This window comes from Phoenix dactylifera, chromosome 7 (genome assembly GCF_009389715.1).
Source record: "Phoenix dactylifera cultivar Barhee BC4 chromosome 7, palm_55x_up_171113_PBpolish2nd_filt_p, whole genome shotgun sequence".
NCBI lineage: Eukaryota > Viridiplantae > Streptophyta > Magnoliopsida > Arecales > Arecaceae > Phoenix > Phoenix dactylifera.
In genome coordinates this window covers 2,956,414-2,980,015 of record NC_052398.1, presented here as the reverse complement: position 1 = coordinate 2,980,015, position 23,602 = coordinate 2,956,414, and the positions used below count along the sequence as shown (strand labels likewise).

Sequence of the window (23,602 nt, the reverse complement as noted above, 5' to 3'; positions counted from 1 at the left end):
CTTAGTTTCAGATTTGCAATGAGTTCATCAAAACAAGAGCGAGTGCCCCTAGGATCTCCTAGGCATGAAATGTTGAAAAACATTTTTGGTGACCCTATTTAAGATATTTCACTCTTTTGCAAATCTGGCAAAAATTACATTGATAGGAGCACATCCTCCATGGAATTTTAATCCAAGGCAAGATGCCAACTTTTTCCTCTGACGACAAATATTTGAAATCTTCTTTTGCAAGCACTTCTTCTATCGACCCACGAACTATTGTTTATTCTCTCAATTTTCGTGTCAATAGCTTCCCCATGTTATGAAAGGCTAGCCTGGGCTATAGTGCCTGAAAATTGTAAGCCCTTGAGCCTAGGTTAACCAAGCGGCCTTTAATTTGTCTCACTTAACAAACAACTAACTGTACCAGTGATATTATTTGCTAGATAAGAAATTTCATTCACTACCTTATGAAATGGCTTCTAAAAAGTTCCATGACAGTTCAATTCATGCTTCTAACATGCAATTTGCTGTTCTTATAGCAGTCTTCAGTTCCAAAATACTGCAAATTAACCGGATAGACCAAACCTCACCACCCTGCACAGCCATTGCCTTCCCATAGTCAATTGTTCCAAAGCTAAGACTGAGATCTATAAATGATATTAAACAGAAAGCATGGAGTTGATTCTCTAATCCTTACCATGGAAGGGAGGGGGAAAAGAGAGATTGTTCGTTCAGCTCTTACTAAACTAAACATCATGAAATTTATTATGCATAGACAAAGTGGCATAAAATACTACAAGATGTTCTGTCGTTGTATACAGCCTTTTGAGTTCACTTTACATAAGCTCACCAAATTGTTAATTACAAAACCAGCAGCATCCTCAAGATTGTGTGCTGCATTATTTTAACAGTGGCTTGTTTAATATGAGTATAATTACAACCGGCATATACTGCGCCAAGAACTAGAACTGTTGCTAAATTGATGATTTCTTTTAGAACCACAAAAAATTGTATTTTCTTAACAAGAGAGGATAACAATATGGCTTCCAATAAATTAACAAGTCGAATAGCAAAAAGAAGATGCACTATAACTTACATAAATATGGCCCCAACTAGCATTTTCCATTGAGCTCAAGATGAGTACTTTGATATGAGCTTGTCAACATGAAAGATGATATCATCAATGTTAGGCCGGATTGCAGGTTGAGGCTGAAGCATCCAAACCACAAATTGATGGAGGGGCTCAGGATAAGGGGGGTCGGGACCAGAAGGCCATTCTATCTGTGCATTCATACCAGCCAACTGTAAGTTTCCTCCAGATTCACCAAGTACATACTCAAAAGGAGATGAGCCATACCTGCGAGGACCAGCATTTCATAATGTCAGAGCATCATATAAAATCTAGAAGAATTCATCCTTCTGCTTAATCTACAGAATGTTGTGCATGGAATTCGAGATCTGATTGGATGATGCTATAACAGATTCATATGTTACAAGATTGAAAGATAAGATGAGGGAGAGCAATGGACTAGTTCTCATCAATAAACTATAATTTCTAACCACTGGACAGAGTATATTTGTCCTTTCTTAAACTTTTTCATCAATAGTTACAAACGATAACAGAAAATTAATAAAAACAAATATTAGAATTACCTATCTGATGGGGGATGTTCAATTACAGCAGTTCGGACCACCATTGTGCAGAGCTATTATGAGTGATAAATTTTGAACAATAGAATTGAATGATCAGGGTCCAAGAGCTGATAACCTAGGAAGCTAGAGCTTTTAATATGAAAACCAAACAAGATTTTTTTTTTTTTTTTTGCTAAGGTGGGTAAATCATACATGACAAGTACAGATGCACCCAATAAAATCAAAAAACAGAATGCCTCGGAGTGCCAAGGGCAACTCCCCGTCACCAGCCCACAGGGTGCTACCGGAGTGGCTGGTTACATAAGAAGCCACCCAATCCACAACCCCATTAGCTTCACGGAACACATGCTTGGCCTGAAAGCCCCGCCATCCCTCACCATAGCCCAGATGTCTCACAGCAACGGGTGGGCGCAACCGTTGCCCCTAGAGCCCCTCCGGATCCAACTGATGACAGTGGCCGAGTCCCCCTCCTAGACAATGAAACTAGCATGTAAGATACATTGGGCGTGACGAAGGCCCGCCCAAGCGGCCTGCAGCTCCGCACTCGGAACCGATATGTCGAAGAGTTGACTGCCCCCAGCAGCCACAACCCTAACAGACGAGTCCCGATTAACAAAATCCGCACCACCCTATGTACCTCCATCTAAGACGGACCCGTAGAAAAACCAAACAAGATTTAGGAAGCACTTCTAGTGCGGAAAAAAAAAGCATGATGAGGTATTTTTGAGCAAATAATTTGTTAAAGGCTACCATGTTCGTATAATATCCTGTGCATACATGCAAAACATCATGTGATCTTCTTACAATCACCTTTAAAATGGAAAGAGATTCCCAATGCACAGCTGCAGTTGGAAAGTCCCAACCATGTTCACATACCATTCTACTGTTATTCTCATCCACATAGAAGATATCCCTTGACCATACAAAAAGATATCATCATGTACAACCATAAGCCAAGCACCCCACAAATTTTATGTGCGCTGTTTCACTAGTGTTACAGCATCACCTTTATAGGAATTGCATCCACATTGTACAAACAAGCTCCTAATTGACCCCCTGTGAGCTATTTTGAAACTCAGCCACATGTACAGTTCTAATTTTACCAAAATATACATAGCATATCCATTATCCAGCATCATGTAATTAGAGAAGCTGAAACAAGGAATATATATAGAGATCTATCATGACAACCAGCTTTGTTCTGTTTTTGTTCCTATCAATCGAGTATTAATTATCCCTGTTACTACTCGTTTACACATTATATAGCTTTTGATATCATTCTGTTGTTTTTTTTTTTTTTGAAGGAATCATTCTGTTGATTTGTGTATGCATCACTTATACATTTAGGGCAATGCAGAGTCAATGTAAATGCTTTACAATTTCCTTACAACATGAAGGCACATTAGCAATTGCAAATGAGAGAGAATATAAATTATTAGTTTCCATCAAACAATTACATGTTGGGTGCTTATGTTTCTATACATAGACATTCTTCCGTAGCTTCAAGGATTAAAACAATCATATATGATTTGCTTTCAATAATTAAGCCTCATCAACACAATCAATTTACAAAAGCCAAAAATCTAAAGTTGCATATTGGTAATTATGAAATTATATATATAATGAATATGTGCAAAACAATGATTCTGGTACATGCATAGCTAGGAAAGTTGACCTCATAATTAAGAAAATTAAGTGCAGAAAGTTAAAGCATAGTCAGATGAGAAGATATCCTAACATTATTGCGTACAAGGTACATCCGAGAGACCATATATCTGTCCTCTCATCAATGTTAGCATGGCTTGGACAGTCCCACAATTCAGGAGCTCGGAAGGGTGCAGAACAGTGCTCAGCAGCCCATTCCTAGACAAAAATATACAAAAATAAATAAATAACAAGTTTAACATATCTTCTGTTGCTGAAAAAGCAGTTCCATATACAAACAAAAAAAAATAATTCTTGTAAATGCTTGTAAAGACAATCTATAGAACTACATATGCAACAGAACTTTAGCAATATGTCTATTTCCTGCATCTCTGAAATCGATTATGCAGATTCAGTTACCAAATATTCTTCTAAAAACTTAGAAGTTTAAGCTTCAAAAAATGCACCAAATATCTATTAACCCTACTGTCTGAGAACTAATAATTAATCATGACATTTAGAAACTCTGTTTTGGTTGTTTAGGTTGGCCTGAATGAGTTTAAATTTTGGCGGCTTTGATGGTGAAATCTGATATCAGATGTTCCAATGCAAAAATAATAAAGAACATCCACAAAAATAAAAAGACTTAGAAAATTAAGTAAATTAAGCCAGTACTACATAATTTATCAAAGTTACAACGTGTTGTCAAGAATCTCTGGGTCTATTATGTAATACAATTTTGATGGGTGAAACCATTCTATAAAAGTGCATAATATTATTAACAAAAGAAAATTGCCAAAATCTTAAAAAAAAAAAGGAAACTATCCAAGTTAAGAAAACACATTATATCATTCTAGACTACAAAATTATTTGGTGAGAAAATTATGGCTTCTACATTCAAACTTGAGACATCCTTAAAATTTCAGAGATTTAAACCCCCCCCACCCCCACCCCCCACCCCACAAATGTTCAGCCCAGATCGTGCACATGGGCTAGACTGGGGGCAGGATGACGTCCGAGAAAATAAATAGATAACCAGCACGAAGGCGATTCAAACTTTGTGACCTACAACTAGCCTGAGCTTTTATACCACGTTAACTAACCAATTGACCCAAAAGCTGATAGGAAAGGATCAACAATGTATATCAAGCTTACCACTGAGATGTATAACTCAAGATCAATAATGTACACTTTCATTTGTGTCACCCATCATGTAATCTGGCACACTAAGTCTTCTTGCGTTATCAATAAAATATCATGTCGATTTGATGCATAAGTATGAACTCCGTACAGTATTTAATCTTCAGTTTTTAGGCAATTAGATGTTGAAAATCATGATACTCGATGTCTTGGGCCCGCTTGATCAGTGAATCATAGCACTCTATACATGAGTGACATGAAGAATTGTGATGCAACAGCCATACATGACTCCCAGACATTATGGTGTCTTTGTCTTCTTATATCTCATAGCCAAGGACATATTTCAGGAAAATACTACTTTAAACTAGTTGTCACAGAGATGCTAATAGGGTGAGACCTTCATGCTCATTGGCACTCCCAATGCTTAGCATCCTCTAGCGGGCAAAAGTTATTTCCTACTTCTGAAAGACTGAAACTCTTGGAACACAAAATGTACAGCTCCTCAACCAACTTTTGCATCTCCATACATTGGCCACTTCATCTTTCTCATGACTCATCGACACCAAATAATAGTTGTCTAATAAAATCACTAAAATAAAAGAATACTTTCCAGGATAAGTGTTTTTTATAATACTTTAGCATCCAGACATAATTTTAAAATAGTATTACCAATGATATATACTTGATATACTAGTAATAACAGGATAAAAAAATTATTTGCTGGCATGGAGAAACATAACTGTACAATCAGAAATAATGAGTTTCTTACCTGTACTTGTAATGCCTCTGCAGGTGAACGAATTTCTTTTCTTGCAGGACAAGTGCTTCCAAAATCCATTAGAATGGCAAGAGGTGGTTGTCCCTTTCGATGTGTTATCATAATGTTACCAGGTTTGACATCATTATGAGCATATGAAGGATCAAAACTGTGCATGTGCTTCAGTCCTGCACAAAGCTATATATTGAACTATGTTAACTAGCATATCATCTTTATCCATGTACGAAAAGCTAATTGGGAGAAAACACAGCAAAATTTACAGTAATGAAGAAGTATAAAGAACAAGGTAAAAATGCAGGGGAAGAAAAAGCAGTCATGTCCAAATAAATGGAATTTTATGTTTCAAAGCTAATTCTTGACTGTACATCCAGGCTGGAACTGAAAGCACACAACCATTAGTCTCACATTAGAAAAATCTATAGCTGCTAGCACTAATTTTGCAACAAAAGTTAGCTGATTACTTCATTAGAACTTAGAGATGATAAGTCTCCAATATTTCCGTTTTTGTATTCGAGATTCTAGTGTCAACATGACAAGTTTCAACAAATAATTTGAAAAATAATTTTGGAATACTAAATCTTAATTATCCCCTTTAGAAACAAAGTGAGGATCTGTTTAGCAGTGGTCTACCACTCTACCTCAGCATTTGATCTCAGCTAATTTTGGAGTTCTAACTGAGCATAACAGCACACATCTTGCCTTTCCAAAGACTGAAATGTTATTCTGTTAGTACACCACATCTCTCCTACTTCCCTCCTATCTCAAGCTTACATTCTTAATGAAGTATACACAATAAATTAAAAATGAGTTATTTTATATGAGAAGGAAAATACTCGTGAGTATGTTGAATCATTTTCTTAAAATAAATCAGCTGATCCTTGTGTAACTATGTACCAGTTTATATAGAAACAAGAAAGACAACATTTTCACATAATCATGATATGTACCAGCTAAACGTGGATTAACTTAAAAGAGAAGGCTACAAGTTCAACAGTTATCCAGTCATTATGACAATAAAATAGTTGTCAGGAATAACTGCTCTGCATTATGAATAAATAATTAGGACACATGCACACGTTGAGTTAATGGAGAACCAATGTGGAAGCATTACAAGGTTGCAGATTTCGGTGCATCAGCAGCATAAATTGTACACACAAATTAGGAAGAGACCTTTGAAGAACCCTATAATGATACAAACATCAACACTTCTTTTATGTTTGGAAAAGATTACCCTGCAGAACTATGTAGATCTAGTGAAACCTTTCTTTTAGCACAGCACAGATAATCCCTCCTAAAGCAGCTTAAAGGCCTGTTTGGCAAAACCCTGCCAGATCCGATGGATAGATGGAGAGAGAGTGCACTGAGGGGAGGAAGGGCAGGAGCGGGATAAGGGAGAGAAAGATTGCAGGGGATCATGCGCTTGATCCCAGCAGGATTTCTTTTTTTTTTTTGAAAAAAAAAGACCTTGAGAGGCCTATTTTTCAATTCAATCGGGACCGGGCCTTGCAAACCCCTGCCCTCTCCCTCTCCTGCTCCTTCCCTCTCTCCCCCATCCCACGCTCTCTCCCCCTCCAGTCCCACCGGATCCAGCAGGAACTTCCCAAACAGGCCCTAAAAGTGCTTTTTTTCTCACTTAAAATCTGATTTCGACATATAAATAGCATTCTACAAATACATTATAATACGTACAATTTACTGTATTTCTAGATATTTCTATATTCTCTTTCATTCTTTTGATTGTTCCCTATTATTCCAAAATTTTCTAAGCACTTAAAGAATCCTACTTATCCATGGTGAAACTCCTATATGTCCTAAAAGAGGAAATAAGCTCTTCTTGTGTCTTTGTTTTCTTCTTTAGTGAAAGAACTAGCATATTTTAACTCATCCAGTGGATCATGATGGATAGAATCGAGGGTACAAGAAAGAATGCAAGTAAACTTACGATAGTATATCCACAAGGGCCATTTAAAAAAAATGAAAGAAATAATTATGACATAATATAATGTATTTGACAACATGCGCACATGCACATCTGTTTTAAATTTATAAAACTAATAAGATATAGTATTTTCACAGCCAACAACAACTGCACAAAAGGAAGGATATTGATGGATGCATACCTGTCGGAATATCTGAAGAACAGTGATTGTTGGAAAAAAATCCATCTTTGCTTGCATAACTTTAGTAACATCGAGTAAAGTTCCATCCAAATGAACAGGGAACAGTAAATAAGCTTCACGATTCTGTGATCCTTGTTGCGCACCCTAGAAAAGCACAGTGACTAGTAATTACATCTATGATAATAAAAATCACAGAGAAACTAGTATATAGAGTACCATAATAAAAAGGCCGAATCTCAGTCTGCATGTGCAACTAACATGACAGAGCTTCTAAGACAGTAAATGATTTCTTCGCCTCAATCACTACAACAGAAGATCCTTCCAAATTATGAACATGGATGCTGAGAAAGAGTCTTTTAACTATCATGGAGAATGTTATCAACATAGTAAAATTATAGATGATAGCTGATCAGTAGCAAAAAAAAAAAGAAAAACATTTTTGGAACTTTAGAAAATGTACAGCTCTTTTGCTCAGTTATGCATTATATAACACAATCAACGATTAGTTTGGATGCGTAGAACAATTCATAAAAAGAATTCTTATATCATTATCATGTTACAAAAATTCTGATGCTATTGGATGCTAAAGCATATAATAACCCATTCAGAAGTAGAGTTTCGAAACCTTTCGAAACAAAAAGGTACAGAAAATATGTTTATATAACTCCTAATGTTATAAAGTGGATAGTTGGCAAAATAGCAGTACTTCAAATGGCTATGTGAAACCAAGAATACAACAACAATTTCAAGTGGGTACAGAGAAATTATAGAGCAAGAACATCATTTTTAATCAGAAAAGTTTGACCCTCCAATGTCACTATTCAAAACACAGCAGTAATGTCCTTCTATCTATGCTTCATAAATTTGATTCCTAAATTAATATCTTTTCTTATGCTAAAATTGACAAAAAAATGATCGAATGTTAATTTGCACCCACAGACATCAGAAAGGGGGAGCTGGAGAGACTAAAGAGCACCAGTACTACTAAGACTAGAGAGAGAGACAGCAAAAATGCGCTTTTTAAATAATGCTATAATCAAGTATTCTGGGAATCTTATTCAATGACTAAATTACCACATGGCAAGCAATGACATCTATGTAAGGTATGATAATAAGGTTTAGATTTTCAAAAATTTTGCTCCAAGCCTTCTATCCAAGTCACCAATAAAATGACTGATTAATGAACAGCTTTCAGCGTAATGATAATCCTCTATTTTTTCCATATGTGACAGGAAATAGTCAGGCAGTTTGTTGCATAGTAGTTAATTATAAATATAAGACATTTTTTATTATTTTATTACTCAAGAATCAATTATTTTCAGCAAAAAAGAATTAAAACATAGATATGCTACTTCGCATAAAAGCATCAAAGCTAGTCCCATTATTGGTAAAAAAAATGATTTAGAAGAAAATATTTGCTAAAAGGAGTATGCTAATGGTAGGATATACCCTTCAAGTGGCATGGCAAAACTAAATTGTTGTTATGGTAAGAAATGGGCATTGAGTGGATAGAAAATCCCCTATAAATTCACTATCCTGCAAATTAAGCAAGGACTGGCCCAAAATGTTCCTAGGAAGACACATAGCATGGAGGAAAAAACTAACAGGCCAAATTCACAACAGGTGATTTGGAGTGCTATCACCCCTAACTGGATTTGTTTCCATCATGGGCCACATAGGATTGGTTTATAAGTGGTATCAACCATACGAACCTGAAGGCCATTCTAGATCTGTCAATGTGAGATGATTCGAACTTCTATAAGCCCTACCTAAAACATTATGAGCAACATACATGGTTTTTATTCAGTTAGATGCATTTTATAATCTTAGAAAAGTGAAAGATGTAGATATAATATAAGAGAAAAAAGGAAAGGAAGATTCATAAGGAGATCTACACTTGATTTAGTAACCTACCAGCAACATGTAGTGTCACTTCAAAATCAATTTATTGTATTACTGTATTTTAAAAAGGTTATATGTTTCAGAGCTTTATATGAAGAACATGTTTAAGCATAAGGATTAGATTGGTATGACACTTATGTACAAATAACTGGTAAAACATTGAGTATTTTTTTTTTCATTAAAGACTTTATAATATGTTTCCAAAAGTGAGCAATTTATAAGTAGCATACCTGTTCTCAAATATCTAAACAAGATCTACAAACATATTTTGGAAAATTTACTACATATTGTATGATAAAAAACAAATAGTTTGGACTCTAATGTTCATAATCGTTAGAACTGATTCTGCACTTATATTCCAAGTAGAGTTAATTATGTATTTTTTTAAAAAAAAGTCCTTCACAGTTTTCAATATTTCATATTTATTTTTCACGTTATCAGTTTTTTGAATATCTATTCATACTATTCTAGTGCTTAGAAACTTGGTTAATATATATTCTTTTTTGTTAGCATTACCACTTGGAACCAGTATCATATGCAGTATTTTTTATTTTTATTTTTTGAACCGTTAGGCATAAAGAGCGAGAGTTTCCACACCAAAGAAAAAGAGGGATGGTAAAAATGCTGGTCATCTGAAAGGAAAAAATCAACCTGTCTCTCAAAACATGGGAGTTCCAAAAAAAAAAAAGAAAAAATGTTATCAGATAGTACACTTTTAAGATGAAGAGTCAATGTTATAAACTAAAATAATACCAAAAAGACAGAAGATTTATTGTTAAAAATATATCATATAACAAAGAAACAGGTGAAAGTAGGATACATAAAGATGCTAACATATAGATAAAATAAATAAGTCATTAAGTATGCGAAGAGATTAACAAAAAAAAATGTTACCAGTTGTACAGTTTTAAGATGAACAATGTCATGCACTAAAATTATACCAAAAAGACAGAAGATTTGTTGGTGAAGATTTATCATATAATAAAGAAAAAGGTGAAAGTAGGATACATAAAGTTGCTAACATATAGATAGTATAAATGTCATTAAATATGTGAAGCATCAATTTTGCAGAAAAGCAAAACTGTGATGCTAGAGATTGATTGCTAGGTTTCATTACTACAAGACATTGACATAAAGAGGATAAGAAGACACTTTACGTGATATAAATACCATGGCTTACCCCTAATTTCAAGGACAACATACAGATCTATCTACATAATTAACACGCACATTTGCTTCTTCAGAAGCATAACAGTACAGGATAGTTTAATAGAAATGACTCCAAAAGAAATAAAATTGGAGTACCTTAACTGCAATAATCGCATGATCAAGAAGGGGAAGCAGATTAGGGTGATTAAATAGGGATGAAACACGGATCTCCTCCCTAACCAACTTTAACTGCTCCTCGCTTTGGATGGGAACTTTCTTCATAACATATGTTCCATCATCTGAAGAAAATTCAGATCTGGAATAACATTAGCACATCTACCATTGAACTGATGAGATGACAGGTAAAAAAATATTAAGTGGTGTATACTTAACTTTAGAAATTACACAAAAATATCACATTAAGAAATGAAATGACATGTTTCTATTGCATAATGCAAGAAACTTAAGTGAGGCTGAACATTGCCACAGAGCCTGCATAAGTACAGTCCTTTGATTAATACAACCTCTTGATCTTGTCTGTATCAGAATAATGTTTGAGAAAGAGAGAGGAAGAGAGGGAGGCAAACAAAATAAGCCAAAATGGGTTTGGCTTTACCAAATCATATAACCTAAGAAATAATACCACCCATCAAATATCCTTACCATCAAATTAGCCACGTGAATTGCACATGCTATCATATAGAAGTGATAACTAGGAGATTGGCGTATTTGAAAGCCATGAAATGTTCTTCTGTTTCTTTTTTTCTTTTTTTCTTTTTTTCTCTTTTGGTTTGGCAGGGAGGGGGGATTTTGTTAGTTGGATAGTTCCATGGGAGAAGATCCCAGGGTGAGTTCAAATACCATCCAAGTTAATTAAGATTGATCTCCCTATGTGGAGGAGATATTCTAACTCTGCACTGCATATCATCCAAACTTTAGCCACAGTTCTACGGATATGATTTACAGCTGCAGGATACATTGGATGCCATCTAAATTGCAAATCCACACCTTAGTCGTGGTCTGCAACATCTTATAATGACTTGAAGACAAATATCAAATTATTTGGAGGGCTTTTATGTATGAATTGAGTGGATACAAATGGACAGTTTTCAATAACAGGATCGATGGGCTTCTTTAATTTATGGCAGGCTTATTTGATTTATGGTTTATAAGTACTCAAACCTATTTAACTTTAGTTAATGCATTTTAAGATGTATAAAACATGACCATCAACAATCTATTTTCTTGATTTATGTTCCACTATGAATTTTGCTACGAAAGTAGCACCAAAATACTCTTGAAGAAATTTGAATATCAAAAAAAATTCATGTGATATGATACGATGCTGTGCAGTCTAAGAAAAACCAAATCATGCACTTTGGCAGGGAAATTGCAAGTGGGCCTCAAACAAAATCCATAAACCAGTAGGAATTCAAAAAGGAATCAGTGAATGTCTAAGGTGCAAACAACTCTAAGAAAAACAGCACCTTGTAATTTCCAGAAATTTCTTGAGGTTGTGTAGGTACTATTACTTAGCATGAACTATCTATTTCAACATCCATACAGATTCTCCTGTCCTTTCACTCCAATTATACAAGAACTCCAGCAAAAATAGCATCTTTATATTTATCTTTTTCATACTGTGACCTCGCATGCACTAATGTCTTTGTTGAGGTATTCAAAGCATTAGGTACGCAATTATTAAAAGGAAAATTATAATTTATTTCAAAATCATATAATTCTTCAGATTTAGTAGCCGAATAGGATTAAAATTCCAAGTTTGCAGTATAATAGCTAAAAGGGATTCCTAGCTTCTGTTATCGGTATGCTCAAGGATATGCATCTACAAGATACATGTAGCTGTGCTGATATGTACTCATGTGGTACTTTCTGTAAATCATAGTGACTAATCCATTCCAAACGGCATGTTGCCATGGGACATTCAGACCTTGACATTATCTTAGTATTGTTTATCCTTCCAGTCACATTATCAGCTTAGATATTACAAAAGACGTGACAAACTTTCATCAGCCTGTAAGAGAAGAAGGAAAAGAACAAGAGAATCTTCATGGCTTACTGGGACCAACATTGTATTCGACATTAACAAAGAAAAAACTGTTTCCAGCCTAACTCACAAGAATAAGAGTAACAATTCGAAGAGGTATTAATAACATGTTTCAAATTAACAAAACGGCGACATTCTCTATTATGAGACCCAAGAGCCTCTACTTCGATAGAGGCAGGAAGATCTTATCATAATAACATTCTATGAATCTATATAATAAAGTTACACATGCCTCAAATAGTAGTAGTGGAAGCAAAACTAAACTCGAATCAATGAGCATTGGAGAATATACGAGGAAGAAAGAAAAAAGAGAAAAATGTAAGAAAGGAAAATCAAGAATCTTGCTAAAGGTTAAGCAAAAAGAAAAAAAAAAAAAATCATCCTTTAGCACAAGATTCAAGAAAATTTTTAACCACACGGTCGAATCAAATGCTCACGGATTCAAAGATCTCCTTTAATTATGCAACTCAAAAAAATAATAAAGAAAACGCATTCTTCACATTATAGAAAAAGAAAAAAGAAACCAAATTTCTCAAACTATGATTGGAACGGAAAATCTGAGAGGAATTCAAAGAAAAAGATAATAAATGTCACGGGATCGACTTAAAACGAGCAAGAAAATGACTGTCATTAAAAACCAGAAGATCAAGAAACCAATATTAGAAACAAAAAAAAAAAACCTAACATCTCGAATTTGGACTCAAGGATCTAATTTTGGATGAGAAAAAAAAAAATCCGGCATCAAGCAAGAACCGGGGCAATGCAGCCAAGAAACAGGGATCGGATCTACGGCGGCCGGACCTGAGATGTGCGAAGGGTCGATGGACTTCTTCCTGGCGAGCCCCGCGCCGTCGGAGACGACCTCTTTGACGAGGTAGACGTAGGACAAGCCCCCCTCGCCGAGCTGCCTCAAAACCCGGAACCGGTTCTCGTTGATCCACACATCGCCGCCCGCGCCCACGGCGTCGTAGAAGGCGTTCAGCCCCGAGAACGAGCATCCCATGGCCTCCTCTTCTTCTCTTCTCCCCCCTCTTCTTTTCTCTGAGATAGATACCAAATTTTTCTTACATGCGACGCAATTAGGATGGGATGGGTGGGGATGGAAGTGATATAAATATACTGAACTGATGGAGAGATCCCGCTCGTCTCTCTCGGTTAGGAGTCCTGCTCCTAGAAACGGATCTCTCCTCCAAAACTAAATCTTGGAACTGTGTATTAACTTGTCGCATAAATATGTCAAAAAAAAAATTAGGGTTTTTCTTCTCATAAATCCCCTAAATTTAAATTACGTAAATATCTTTTTAAAATTTATATTTATTTCTATATCTTTATAAAATATTATTTTTAATAAATACTTCTAACTATTAATAAAAATCATATTTATTTTAATTAAAAATAAAATAAAATTTTGAAATTATTATTATTATTTTGTTTTCTATGGCGATCGCCGTTGGATCGAAAGAGTAAACTTATGAATTCTCTCAATTAATTTATGTTACATTGCATGTGGTTGGGTGTTAATTCGGCGCATTCCGATCTGGTCCAAAGATTGTAGGTAATAGGAAGTCAAACCGGAGACGTGCAAAGGTAGCATTTCATGCGTGTCAGTTGGATCACATCCATGATCTCTGCGGTACATAAAAATAGATTAAAAAAAGAAAAGGGAGCAATACATTCATGTTTGTGTGCTTTGATTCGCAGTTGACCAGCTCAGTGATAGGTCTGGTCTAACCGAAAAATTTCACCATAAGCAGTGATCATGTCCTATATTAGAGCCCATTTTTTTCACAAGGAGGATTGCTATGAGGATCCGTGGGGACATGTGTTTAGTCCTACATCAGTTATTCACTTGGTAGATTTTAGATACTCATACAAAATCAAAAAATTTAAATAATATTTTATGACTAGCCATGTTGGATAAAGTTCTGAATTGTTACAAATGGTACTAGAGAATATCCGACCATACGTAATTAGATTTGAATGGATTTGAAGCCTTAGCCTTACGAGCACATCGGAGCTTAAATGGAAGGAGTATGTGAGGACCAGTCCTATAATTTTGGGTGAGGTCCTTGTGATATCAAGAATCTCTAACTCAAGGTCCGAAACTTAGTGTATTAATTCATGAATTAGCTGTTGTCGAATGTTCATGCATAACAAGCTTTTTTTTATGGCAGGGTTAGCTTTAAGACTCATATTACTTGGCTTAAGAAAAAAAAAATTTCCCTTTTTGTTTTGTGCAAGGAAGATGACCCTTTTTTCAGTCAACTTATCTTTCAAAATTCACTAAATGCAAAGAAAAATTTATTGGTTCAAGTAAATTGGAATGAATTTTAACTAACTCGTCACACCAAGCATAGATGCTTCTAAACAATGTCATTTTCTTGAAATTATTAGGTATTAATTCTATCTGTTTCTCTAATGAGTTTATACCAATATGCAGCTTAGCATCAAGTAGTTATTGTCTTAATCGATGAGCAAAGGGTAAAAACTTTTACTGATTTCATATACTATCTTCCCTAAAGGTTTTGATTTTGTTCTTCGACACTTATTTGATTCCTAATTCCTAGTCTATTGTATTTACTCCAATACATGAAATCACATTCAAGTCATTGAGCTGACTCATCCAATTCAAATAAAATATGTGCAGATGGTACGAATCTCGCTCGGGAATTTTCCAACCTTACTCTACCTACCAATTGCTCATGTTTCTGGACCAGTTACATTCCAAAATGTAACTTGTTGGCTCTGCTCAAAGAAGATTAGGGCACAAAATCGTACAGGATTAAGTTGGGGGAATTCTGTGTTTCTTTTTTTTTTCTGTACAGAATTTTTTGCTTCTTTACTTTGAGCTCAATCCTAGGATTAGATCCATGGTAGGAATGTTTTTGGATCGCGCTAGTTTCGGAATCTTCTAGTTAATGTTCTTACCTATTATTTAGATATCTCAAGAGATGTTGTCTAATGAGACTACTGAATCCTTGTCGAATTAAATCATATCGTTGGATGGTAAAGGTTAATTTCATCTACTTCTATATCCTTCTAGCCACCAAGACAACATAAGAACTGTGCCTACAGTTCTCCACCATACTCTTTCTGTTTTCCTACGAAATAAACTTGATGATTACTTAAAGTTTGCAGCGGAAGGCAATCTTCGATACGAGACATGCAGCCCTAATCTTTTTTCCTTACACCTCTCCTCTTTCCAGTTTGTCTATTTTATGATAGGTCAACTTCACTCAGTTGGGCATGGTAGTTAGCACAAGTTTTCCTTTCCATCTACTTCCACAGAGCTAGATTCCATCCTGGCTGGCCCTGCTAGAACTTTCTTATTAATGAGTTTCTTTGTCAACCAACCCCCTAAGTAATTCCGACTTTTTGATTTTAGGATCCCTAATTGCCAATCAGTGAGGTGAAGTAGAGCCATATCATGCCTGCCTCTCTTCGTCTTCTGTTCTGCAAATCTACAAACTATAGTTATCGAGCAGCTAGCGAGAAGAGAGAAACGTGATGACTCGATGTCCCTAAAAAAGATAGTGGCTTCTACCTTTTTGCTTTTTTTAAAAAAAAAAAATTGAGCAGTAAATGACTTTCAAACAGAACAAAAAAAAGCAATAATAGCACGATCGATCTGAGATGCTTAAAACCAAATGAGAGCAAACAAAGCCTTTCTCAAGCAAGCATCATTATGACTAATTAACCATCTATCGTACAACAGGTGCAACTTCAACCAGCTATATTTGCCCAGTCAGCCCTTTGAAGCCCCAGGCAACATCTTCTAGATCTTGATCAGGGATTTGGCAGCAATAAGCACTGGAGCACTGCAGCTGGGAACATTCAGTCTTTGTGCTGCGGCATCTCTGCTTCAGCTTAAAGAGGATATCCATCCACACAATGAATCTAAAGCTGTATTTGCTGCTAAAGAAGGAACCAAATTGCTTACAATTTCCATTTATATGATTCAATTACATCACCTATTCCTTTGTCACTGAATTGTCATGATTCATACTAATATCAAGCTATTTTATACAAAATGCTCATGATCCATTCACATTCTTCAATACTCCCATCAAGACTGACTTAAACTACCTCAATAGCCATCGCCAAATATAATGGCCCTGATATGTACAGTACAAAACTGAATTATTTATCTCTTTGTTATCAACTAATTACCTTGGCCCGGATAGCTCCATTGCTTGGACAAGCAGTGAGGAGTCATCAGTCAGGTCAGAGTAGCGCTCCGACGAGGAGAATTCAGGCATCTTGAACTTGTGCGCCTCGACTCTCTGAGAGGCCTCCCATCTCTCTGCAAGTCCATCACCTTCGAGCATGCGGACCACCTCGGACATCTTGGGCCTCTGGCCTGGCAGATACAGGGTGCACAAGAGTGCCACTTGGACCATCTCTTCGAGCTCGATCCGATCGTAGTCATTCTTCAAGTCCTTGTCCACAAGCATGTCAAGGTTCTTTTCTTGGTGGATCTTCTTCACCTGAAAAGTTAAACAGGCAGAGAGCATTTCTTACATGGTGATTGAAAGCATAACAAGCTCATGGTATCCTATCAAACAGCCATTTCAGCTGTACTACGAGGGATCAAGCATTCTGCTTATACACAAAGGTGGACCAAGGATGATGGATGAATACATAATGATCTAGGAGATAAATGATCTCAGCAAAACAGAGCTTGTGCAGTGTGCTTACCCAATCAAGCATGGCTCCTTTCTGGTTTGCTGCCTTGCCAAATTCCATTGCTCTTAGACCAGTAATCAGCTCAAGGAGAAGAATTCCAAACCCAAAGACATCAGTTTTCTCGGAAGACTGGCCTGTTGAGAGATATTCAGGAGCTATATGCCCAACAGTGCCCCTTACAGCAGTAGTGACGTGGGAGTCCCTGTGATCAAGAAGCTTGGCAAGCCCGAAGTCTCCTACGACAGCCTCACAGTAGTCATCTAGCAATATATTAGCAGCCTTGACATCTCTGTGAATGATCTTGGGATCGCACTGCTCGTGTAGGTAGAGCAGACCCCTTGCAGCACCCAAAGCTATTCTCTTCCTAGTGCTCCAATCCAATGCTGGTTTTGCTGAAACAAATAAGAAAGAACTCAAAGATTTAGGCTACTCTCATTTATCTGAAATCGGTAATAAACTCATAGTCATTTTGTACATGCATGGTCAAGCTGTTATAAGACTACCTTACAGCATCCTATTGCATGCTAGAACATGATGACCTTATTTAATCATAAACTTTCATCCATCATTCTCTATCATCCAATCTTATCTAAATTATCTTTAGGAGAAAGGCATCGACTCTTACGATTTGTTTACCGGTATACAGCATGTCTAATGTCAAAAAATTCAAATTTCTCATCTAACACCATTTTCACCATTCTGCTCAAATGAAGCCATGGTATATATAGTTATGGCTTCCAAAATCTCGACGACTGCCATTATCCTATGCTGTAGATAGTCCCTAATAAGAACCAGTATGTGAAAAGGTTCAAATTTTTTTAAGATTAGATTCACCATTTACAGTAGATAGTCCTACAACATCTGATTTCCTCTGGATAACCATTTATCTGCTATAAACAAATCATGGTATACTGGCTATAGCTTAGGCACCATATTCTACCTTTGAGTCGGGAAGCAACGCTTCCATTAGACATGTAAGGATACACAAGAAGCCTCTCTGTAGTAGTCATGCAAAATCCATACAGCCGAAGTAGGTTTCTATGCACTGCCAGGCTTATCATCTCTACTTCAGTCTGGAACTGGATCTCGCCACCTGCAGCGTTTCCATCCTTCAGCCTTTTAACTGCTACCAATGTTCCATCTTGTAGCTGACCTTTGTACACATTTCCGAAGCCACCTTTTCCTAGTATATTTTTGCTGCTAAAATTATTTGTTGCAATCTGAAGCTCTCTAAATTGGAACCTTTTCAGATTTCCGAGACATACTTCCTCGTTGTGTTGATCTGAAAAGTGACATCGTGCTAAGTTCAGATGAAGGATTAACGTACAAATTTGTCATGATTTCAACTGAAGAGCGAGAAATGACAGTAGCTTTTGTTTGTCCTAGACTTTCACTTACCATTTACATCGAAGAAGATTTGTTGGTTACGTCTTTGCCTCCACCAAAGAAATAGTCCAAATCCAAGGCTAAGTAAACAGATGCTTCCAAGACTGGAAACAAATGCAATCATGACTTTGTGACTTTTGGGTCTTCCCGTGGTTGGAGAGCCTTGGGAGAAAACAGAATGAAGGTCAAAATTATGGCAATGATAAGCCCAAGCAGTACAAAAGGTGTTCAAGCATGACAAGTACTTTCAAGAACAATAACTAGAAAGTAAAAGACCTAATAGCAGCAACTTGAGAATATTTGGAATAATGAGATAGTTGTAAATAACCATTGAATGAATATATTTATGCACAGGAAAGAATATGGAAACAAATCTGTAGAAGAATAAAAGATGAAACCCAAAATCAAACATGGTAAGAAATCGACTATAGCAGCAAATTCTGTCTTATAAATTGCAGAATGATGGTCATAACACTTCTCTGGGGAATTTGGTAGCAAAGGACAGCAGGATGTCCAACTAATGTCCAGATCTGTCCAAAATCTTTTCAGGCAATGAAATAGTAACTATTAAAGTGCAAGAGCTATTCAGGACTCTAACAGCTAAAAACACATTAATTTCCATGTCCAATCTATTTCAGGTATCAGTACTGACCCATGAACAATTACTCTGTGAATTTAGATGGCCTGGCAGAAATATATATATTGGTGCAGTATCAAACTGTTTGGTACAGCACAAGAGCTGATGATAATGGAAGAAGCAAAGATTAGGACTAGGAGGAGAGAGGAATTCATGAATGATTCCTGGCAAAGCATATTGCTGACCACCAAATTCGCATGATAATGTTCTCATTCGGCATCGTGAGCCAGGATTTTGGAATTATAAGATCTCCACCAATGTAAACTGGCGGAATTTCAAACACAAACAAATGTCACAAATTATCAGAAGGAAATTAACCATGATCGTATGCCAAATGTCGATCCCATTTAGCCAAATAACGGATTTTATTCAGAAAATTTTTAAATGCAAAACTGTAGAGTTAGAATCAGTACTTTGCGAATTATTCAAGTTGAAGGAGATTGGCATAGGCACTGTCCCATAGCATTCTTGCTCCAAACCGGTGGCACAGATTAAAGGATTCCCGACGATGCTGCAGTGAAATTAAACATAGATTTAAGCTCAGATCATATTTTTTTTAGCACACACGTGAGGGAGAAAAAATTGCAAGAGCACAACATATTAAGCATGAAACGTGAAGCCGAATCAAATGCCTGCTGTGCTAATCAGTCTTGCCCCTAGACCCCTGTAGGGGAAAGCATGATGGTTTATCGCTCATTTATGCGATAATTAAATGAAGGTCTGGCTGTGACAAAGGACAAAGCTCTTAACAGGTAGGAACTAAATCGACGATAAATAATTGGGCTAGTCTTGATGGTATCTTTATGAATAACATGCCTTCATTTAGGTTATAACTGTAGGAACTTGTCGATCAGTTTAAGAACCTTGATCAACAGAGTGTGCACTTACTACAGAGAATCTAACTCTCAGAACAGCAATGAAATCTATATAGAAATATCATAAAATGTAGATTAAGGAAGGGGAAAGATTTACTTGAATGTTCTAGCCGGAAACCGGGGTATAGGACCACTCAAATTGTTATAAGACAAGTCCCTGAAACATGGAAACCAGAGAATCCTCTCCTTCAGCTACAAATGGCCATAAGAGAAAGAAGTTGCTTAACCTCGAAGAGAGAAGCCAAGAGCCTTACAGAAAAGCAAGTTGAGTGATATTAGCCAAAGACATGGGGAATGATCCCGACAGACTGTTATTGTTGAGCCTCCTGCTCTCCCCCAAAGAAATGAAAAGAAAAGGAATTAGTAAGACATCGACCCACAATTCAGAAGTTTAACTCCAAAAAAAAAAAATGAAAGTTTTCTGTTTATCTCCACTTACAGGTATTGGAGGTTTTTCAAGTTGCCTACTGAGGAGGGAATTTCGCCAGAGAAGTAGTTGTTAGAGAGATCAAGTGTGCGAAGCTTTGAGAGCTTCCCTATCTCTGCTGGTAGTACTCCTGATATGTTGTTGTTCTGTAGAAGCCTGCACAAATATTCTCCACACCCAGTGAGAGACAACTCCTACCAAGGTGTGCTCAGGGAAAGAAATTGAAGAGAAGAAAAGAGAAGAGCATATTTGAAAAACTTACACAATCTCAAGGTTGGTCAAGTTTCCTATGCTTGGGGAGAGTCTACCAGATAAATTCTGGCTTGGAGTTCCCCTGCAACAATGCCATCAAAAATAGTTCAAAACCTCCTTTCCCACTTCCTCCCTCGCTTAAAAAGGATTAGGTGCCAAACCAAGTAGAGTGAATCCATTTTGTCTCTTAACATGATGAAAAATAGAGAGGAAAAAGGGAGGTGATGGGGATTTACAGGCCAGTGACTAAGTTTTGAGGTGAGCATGTCACCATAGTCCAGCTGCAAGGATCAACAGAGTCCTTGTCCCAGTTCTCAAGAACATTATGTGGATCCTTCAGAAAGGCTTTTAGACCCATCAAAGCTTGCACTGGAACAGAAAAGCAATGTTAAAAGAAAAAGTCTCTCTCTCTCTCCCTTCATTGAAGATAAGGAGGGGAAGAAAAGGAGATGCTACCTTCAAAGTTGACACCTTTAGGTGAGAGGATAGCAGTCGCAGAAGCCCAGGACCAGAAGAAGACCATCCAAAAGACCAAAACTTTGCCCTTCTTTGCTCCCATGGAACTCACAGGCTCCCAAGAACAGACACCAATATAGGGAAAAAAATACAGCCTGTGAGTGGCTTTGAAGCTTGCAGGGGCCGGTTTTAATGGAGTCAGTCGATCAAGTCATTAATTAGCTCTCGCTCTCTCTCTCTCTCTCTCTCTCTCTCTCTCTCTCTCTCTCTCTCTCTCTCTTTCCCCTTCACTTCTGATTGTTTCGTGACTTCTGTGATCAGAACAAGCAGGCAGCCTTCGTCATGACTCTCTTATGCCAGGCACCATGACAAAGGCCACAGGCTTTGGTGCCTTGGTTGTATGAAAAGAAGAAAAGAAGAGGGAGAGCAAACATGCCGGCCACTGGTTTTTGGCAGAATAAGGGAAGTGGGTATAAAAAATAGAGAAATCTAAGAAGCTAGCAGTTAGTAGTGCCATGAAAGTATTATGCTTCAAAAGAATCAAAAACAGAAAATTCCTTGGTGGGTCAGTGGAATCGCTTGTTTGGAAAGTGTGCTTGGGGGAATTTCATGGCAGATTAAATAGTGATGAGAAGATTTATTTTCTTGGAATAAGCTGGATATGTTATTTGTGTAAGAAAGAAAGAAATCAGAATTCCTCTGCCATTTTGAGCGTAAGCATGGAAGACTATAAAACAAATAAGCGAAGTGCAAATATTATAATAAAACCACTTGATCGAAGCATGCTTAACTTGTATAAATAAGACTCGCATTAGAATACGAATGAATGCTAATGATAATGTCGCAAGAAAAACAATTTTAGATGGACCCCAAAGGGTCCATATGATGCAATGCAACCATCTTCTCCCCGATTGGTTCAGTGTAAAACAAGATTTTTTATTCGGTCCATGTAACATTTTTTTTTTTTTTGACCAAGGAGGACATGCAAAGGTGGTCCAATAATGCAACGGTCACATCGGACCTATGATTATTGAGGCACCATCTATGGTGACATGATCTCCATCACTAAGTTAAATTAATGCAATCAAACAAGACATGCCCATCTATCAAACAATTCATACGTAACATGAGACCCGAAAAACATCTAAATACAATCGCATCCAAAGGACACTAAGAGCAAATATGTTTCAAACATAAATAAAGAAACTGTGGAAGAAGAACAAGAACAAGAAGGTAAAGGGTGGAAGCAAGAGATAAGGAAAAGAAAATAACAAAAGGACAGTGGTTTTGCTCTTGGAATCCAACATTCCATGGGTTCGCCCATTCTCTGATATGGTTGGAATCTTGAGATGCGTGTGGAAGCACAGATCTTTGTCGGGCTCTCCTTTGTTTCATTTCCCATATCACAGCAACATTGTTTAACGTGGAACAGTAGGAAATTATGTCAGGGGTTTGTGTGTGTGTGGGGTTTACGTTGCTTTCTCGAGTCTCCCAACGCAAACCCTGCCATCAGCACATTCACACGCCTCGCTGGACAAGACAGCAGGTTGTCGAATTTACAGTAAAACGAATCAGAGATGCAGAGGGGAAGAGAGAGAGAAGAAAGCAAAGCATTCAAAAGCAAAAGGTGGCAGCTCTCTCTCTTTTATTCATTCCTTGTCTCTCTCCTTCTTTTTCACGTATCCACATGCAGGGAGGCAGGTTAATACTTTGATGTAGATTTGTGAAGCAGCCAAGATATTATGAGATCTCAGTTGATATAAATTTCAATATGTTGGCAGCTTTATTATTATTGAAATATTTATTTAAGAACCTTTGTTGGTATTTCAATCTTGTTTTCGTATTGATGAAAATTTTTCAATGTATCTGTTTATATTAATCATTATAGTAAAAGATCAAAGTGGGTGAGCTTTTTCCCACATAGGGACAAAGTTGATCCTCTCCGGATCCCACAAAAGCCTCGAACACTTTCTCTAACATAGTAAGGGCCAAAATATCACCAACTATTTGTTGATGGTTGATATTGATTAAAATGGAGATATAGGCAATTTTTGTTTCCAAATAAAAAAAAATATTTATTATTCTATAATCTACATATATATTTTTATTATAAATACATCTAAAAAAATTAAAAAATAATAAATTGGTCCAAGTGATTGACCACTTACAAAACCACCCAATTTCCATCCTTATTAGTTTCTTTGCAAACTCGGTCTCGAAAGCAACTAATTCCTACCAATATAAGTGATCACTTTTTTGGTCAACCAGATAATTTAAATTAAACAAAAATAGATACATTCATGGAGCTAGATAAATATTATAAAACCAGATAAAATGATTGGCAGAGGATAGTGATCACTTCTTCTAGATAATTTATCTTATCTTGAAGAATTTTCCAACTCCTCATCTCTCACCACTTTTTTCCAAACCATCTCCTTCTCACCTTAACT

General features: G+C 36.6%; 2 protein-coding genes across 5 annotated transcripts; both read right to left on the bottom strand.

Moving 5' to 3' along the window:
- Nucleotides 1–772: 772 nt before the first annotated feature.
- On the bottom strand, nucleotides 773–13,632 carry LOC103702405 (probable serine/threonine-protein kinase DDB_G0291350). 4 transcript variants are annotated; one of them, XM_008784836.3, is made up of 7 exons: nucleotides 13,559–13,628; nucleotides 13,235–13,474; nucleotides 10,525–10,667; nucleotides 7,318–7,461; nucleotides 5,189–5,374; nucleotides 3,374–3,498; nucleotides 774–1,339 (listed from the first exon to the last, which is right to left on the bottom strand). In XM_008784836.3, the coding sequence occupies exons 2-7, from the start codon at nucleotides 13,434–13,436 to the stop codon at nucleotides 1,114–1,116; spliced, it is 1,026 nt and encodes a 341-aa protein (XP_008783058.2). In that variant the 5' UTR covers nucleotides 13,437–13,474; nucleotides 13,559–13,628; the 3' UTR covers nucleotides 774–1,113. The 4 variants fall into 4 exon arrangements, with proteins under 4 accessions (XP_008783059.2, XP_008783058.2, XP_008783056.2 ...); XM_008784837.3 differs by having other exon boundaries at nucleotides 773–1,339; nucleotides 3,386–3,498; nucleotides 10,525–10,684; nucleotides 13,235–13,632; XM_008784834.3 differs by having other exon boundaries at nucleotides 10,525–10,684; nucleotides 13,235–13,631.
- A 2,695-nt stretch (nucleotides 13,633–16,327) lies between these two features.
- On the bottom strand, nucleotides 16,328–21,767 carry LOC103702406 (protein NSP-INTERACTING KINASE 1-like). The gene is made up of 11 exons (XM_008784838.3): nucleotides 21,153–21,767; nucleotides 20,933–21,065; nucleotides 20,707–20,778; nucleotides 20,457–20,600; nucleotides 20,272–20,343; nucleotides 20,115–20,174; nucleotides 19,556–19,653; nucleotides 18,518–18,667; nucleotides 18,060–18,401; nucleotides 17,132–17,511; nucleotides 16,328–16,920 (listed from the first exon to the last, which is right to left on the bottom strand). Exons 1-11 carry the CDS (start codon nucleotides 21,253–21,255, stop codon nucleotides 16,600–16,602), a joined length of 1,875 nt encoding a protein of 624 aa, XP_008783060.2. The 5' UTR covers nucleotides 21,256–21,767; the 3' UTR covers nucleotides 16,328–16,599.
- Nucleotides 21,768–23,602: the final 1,835 nt, after the last annotated feature.

What these genes read in the sequence shown, in the direction of transcription:
- LOC103702405 (XM_008784834.3), bottom strand. Translation starts at nt 13,431, where the DNA reads ATGCTCGTTCTCGGGGCTGAACGCCTTCTACGACGCCGTGGGCGCGGG. An exon ending in CAGAGGCATTACAAGTACAG is followed by an intron (nt 3,499 to 5,188) that starts GTAAGAAACTCA and finishes ATTTTTGTCTAG; the next exon opens with GAATGGGCTGCTGAGCACTG. An exon ending in TGTACCTTGTACGCAATAAT is followed by an intron (nt 1,340 to 3,373) that starts GTTAGGATATCT and finishes TGGTCCTCGCAG; the next exon opens with GTATGGCTCATCTCCTTTTG.
- LOC103702406 (XM_008784838.3), bottom strand. Translation starts at nt 21,255, where the DNA reads ATGGGAGCAAAGAAGGGCAAAGTTTTGGTCTTTTGGATGGTCTTCTTC. An exon ending in ATCACTCAACTTGCTTTTCT is followed by an intron (nt 20,175 to 20,271) that starts GTAAGGCTCTTG and finishes TCCATGTTTCAG; the next exon opens with GGACTTGTCTTATAACAATT. An exon ending in AATCTTCTTCGATGTAAATG is followed by an intron (nt 18,402 to 18,517) that starts GTAAGTGAAAGT and finishes GTCACTTTTCAG; the next exon opens with ATCAACACAACGAGGAAGTA.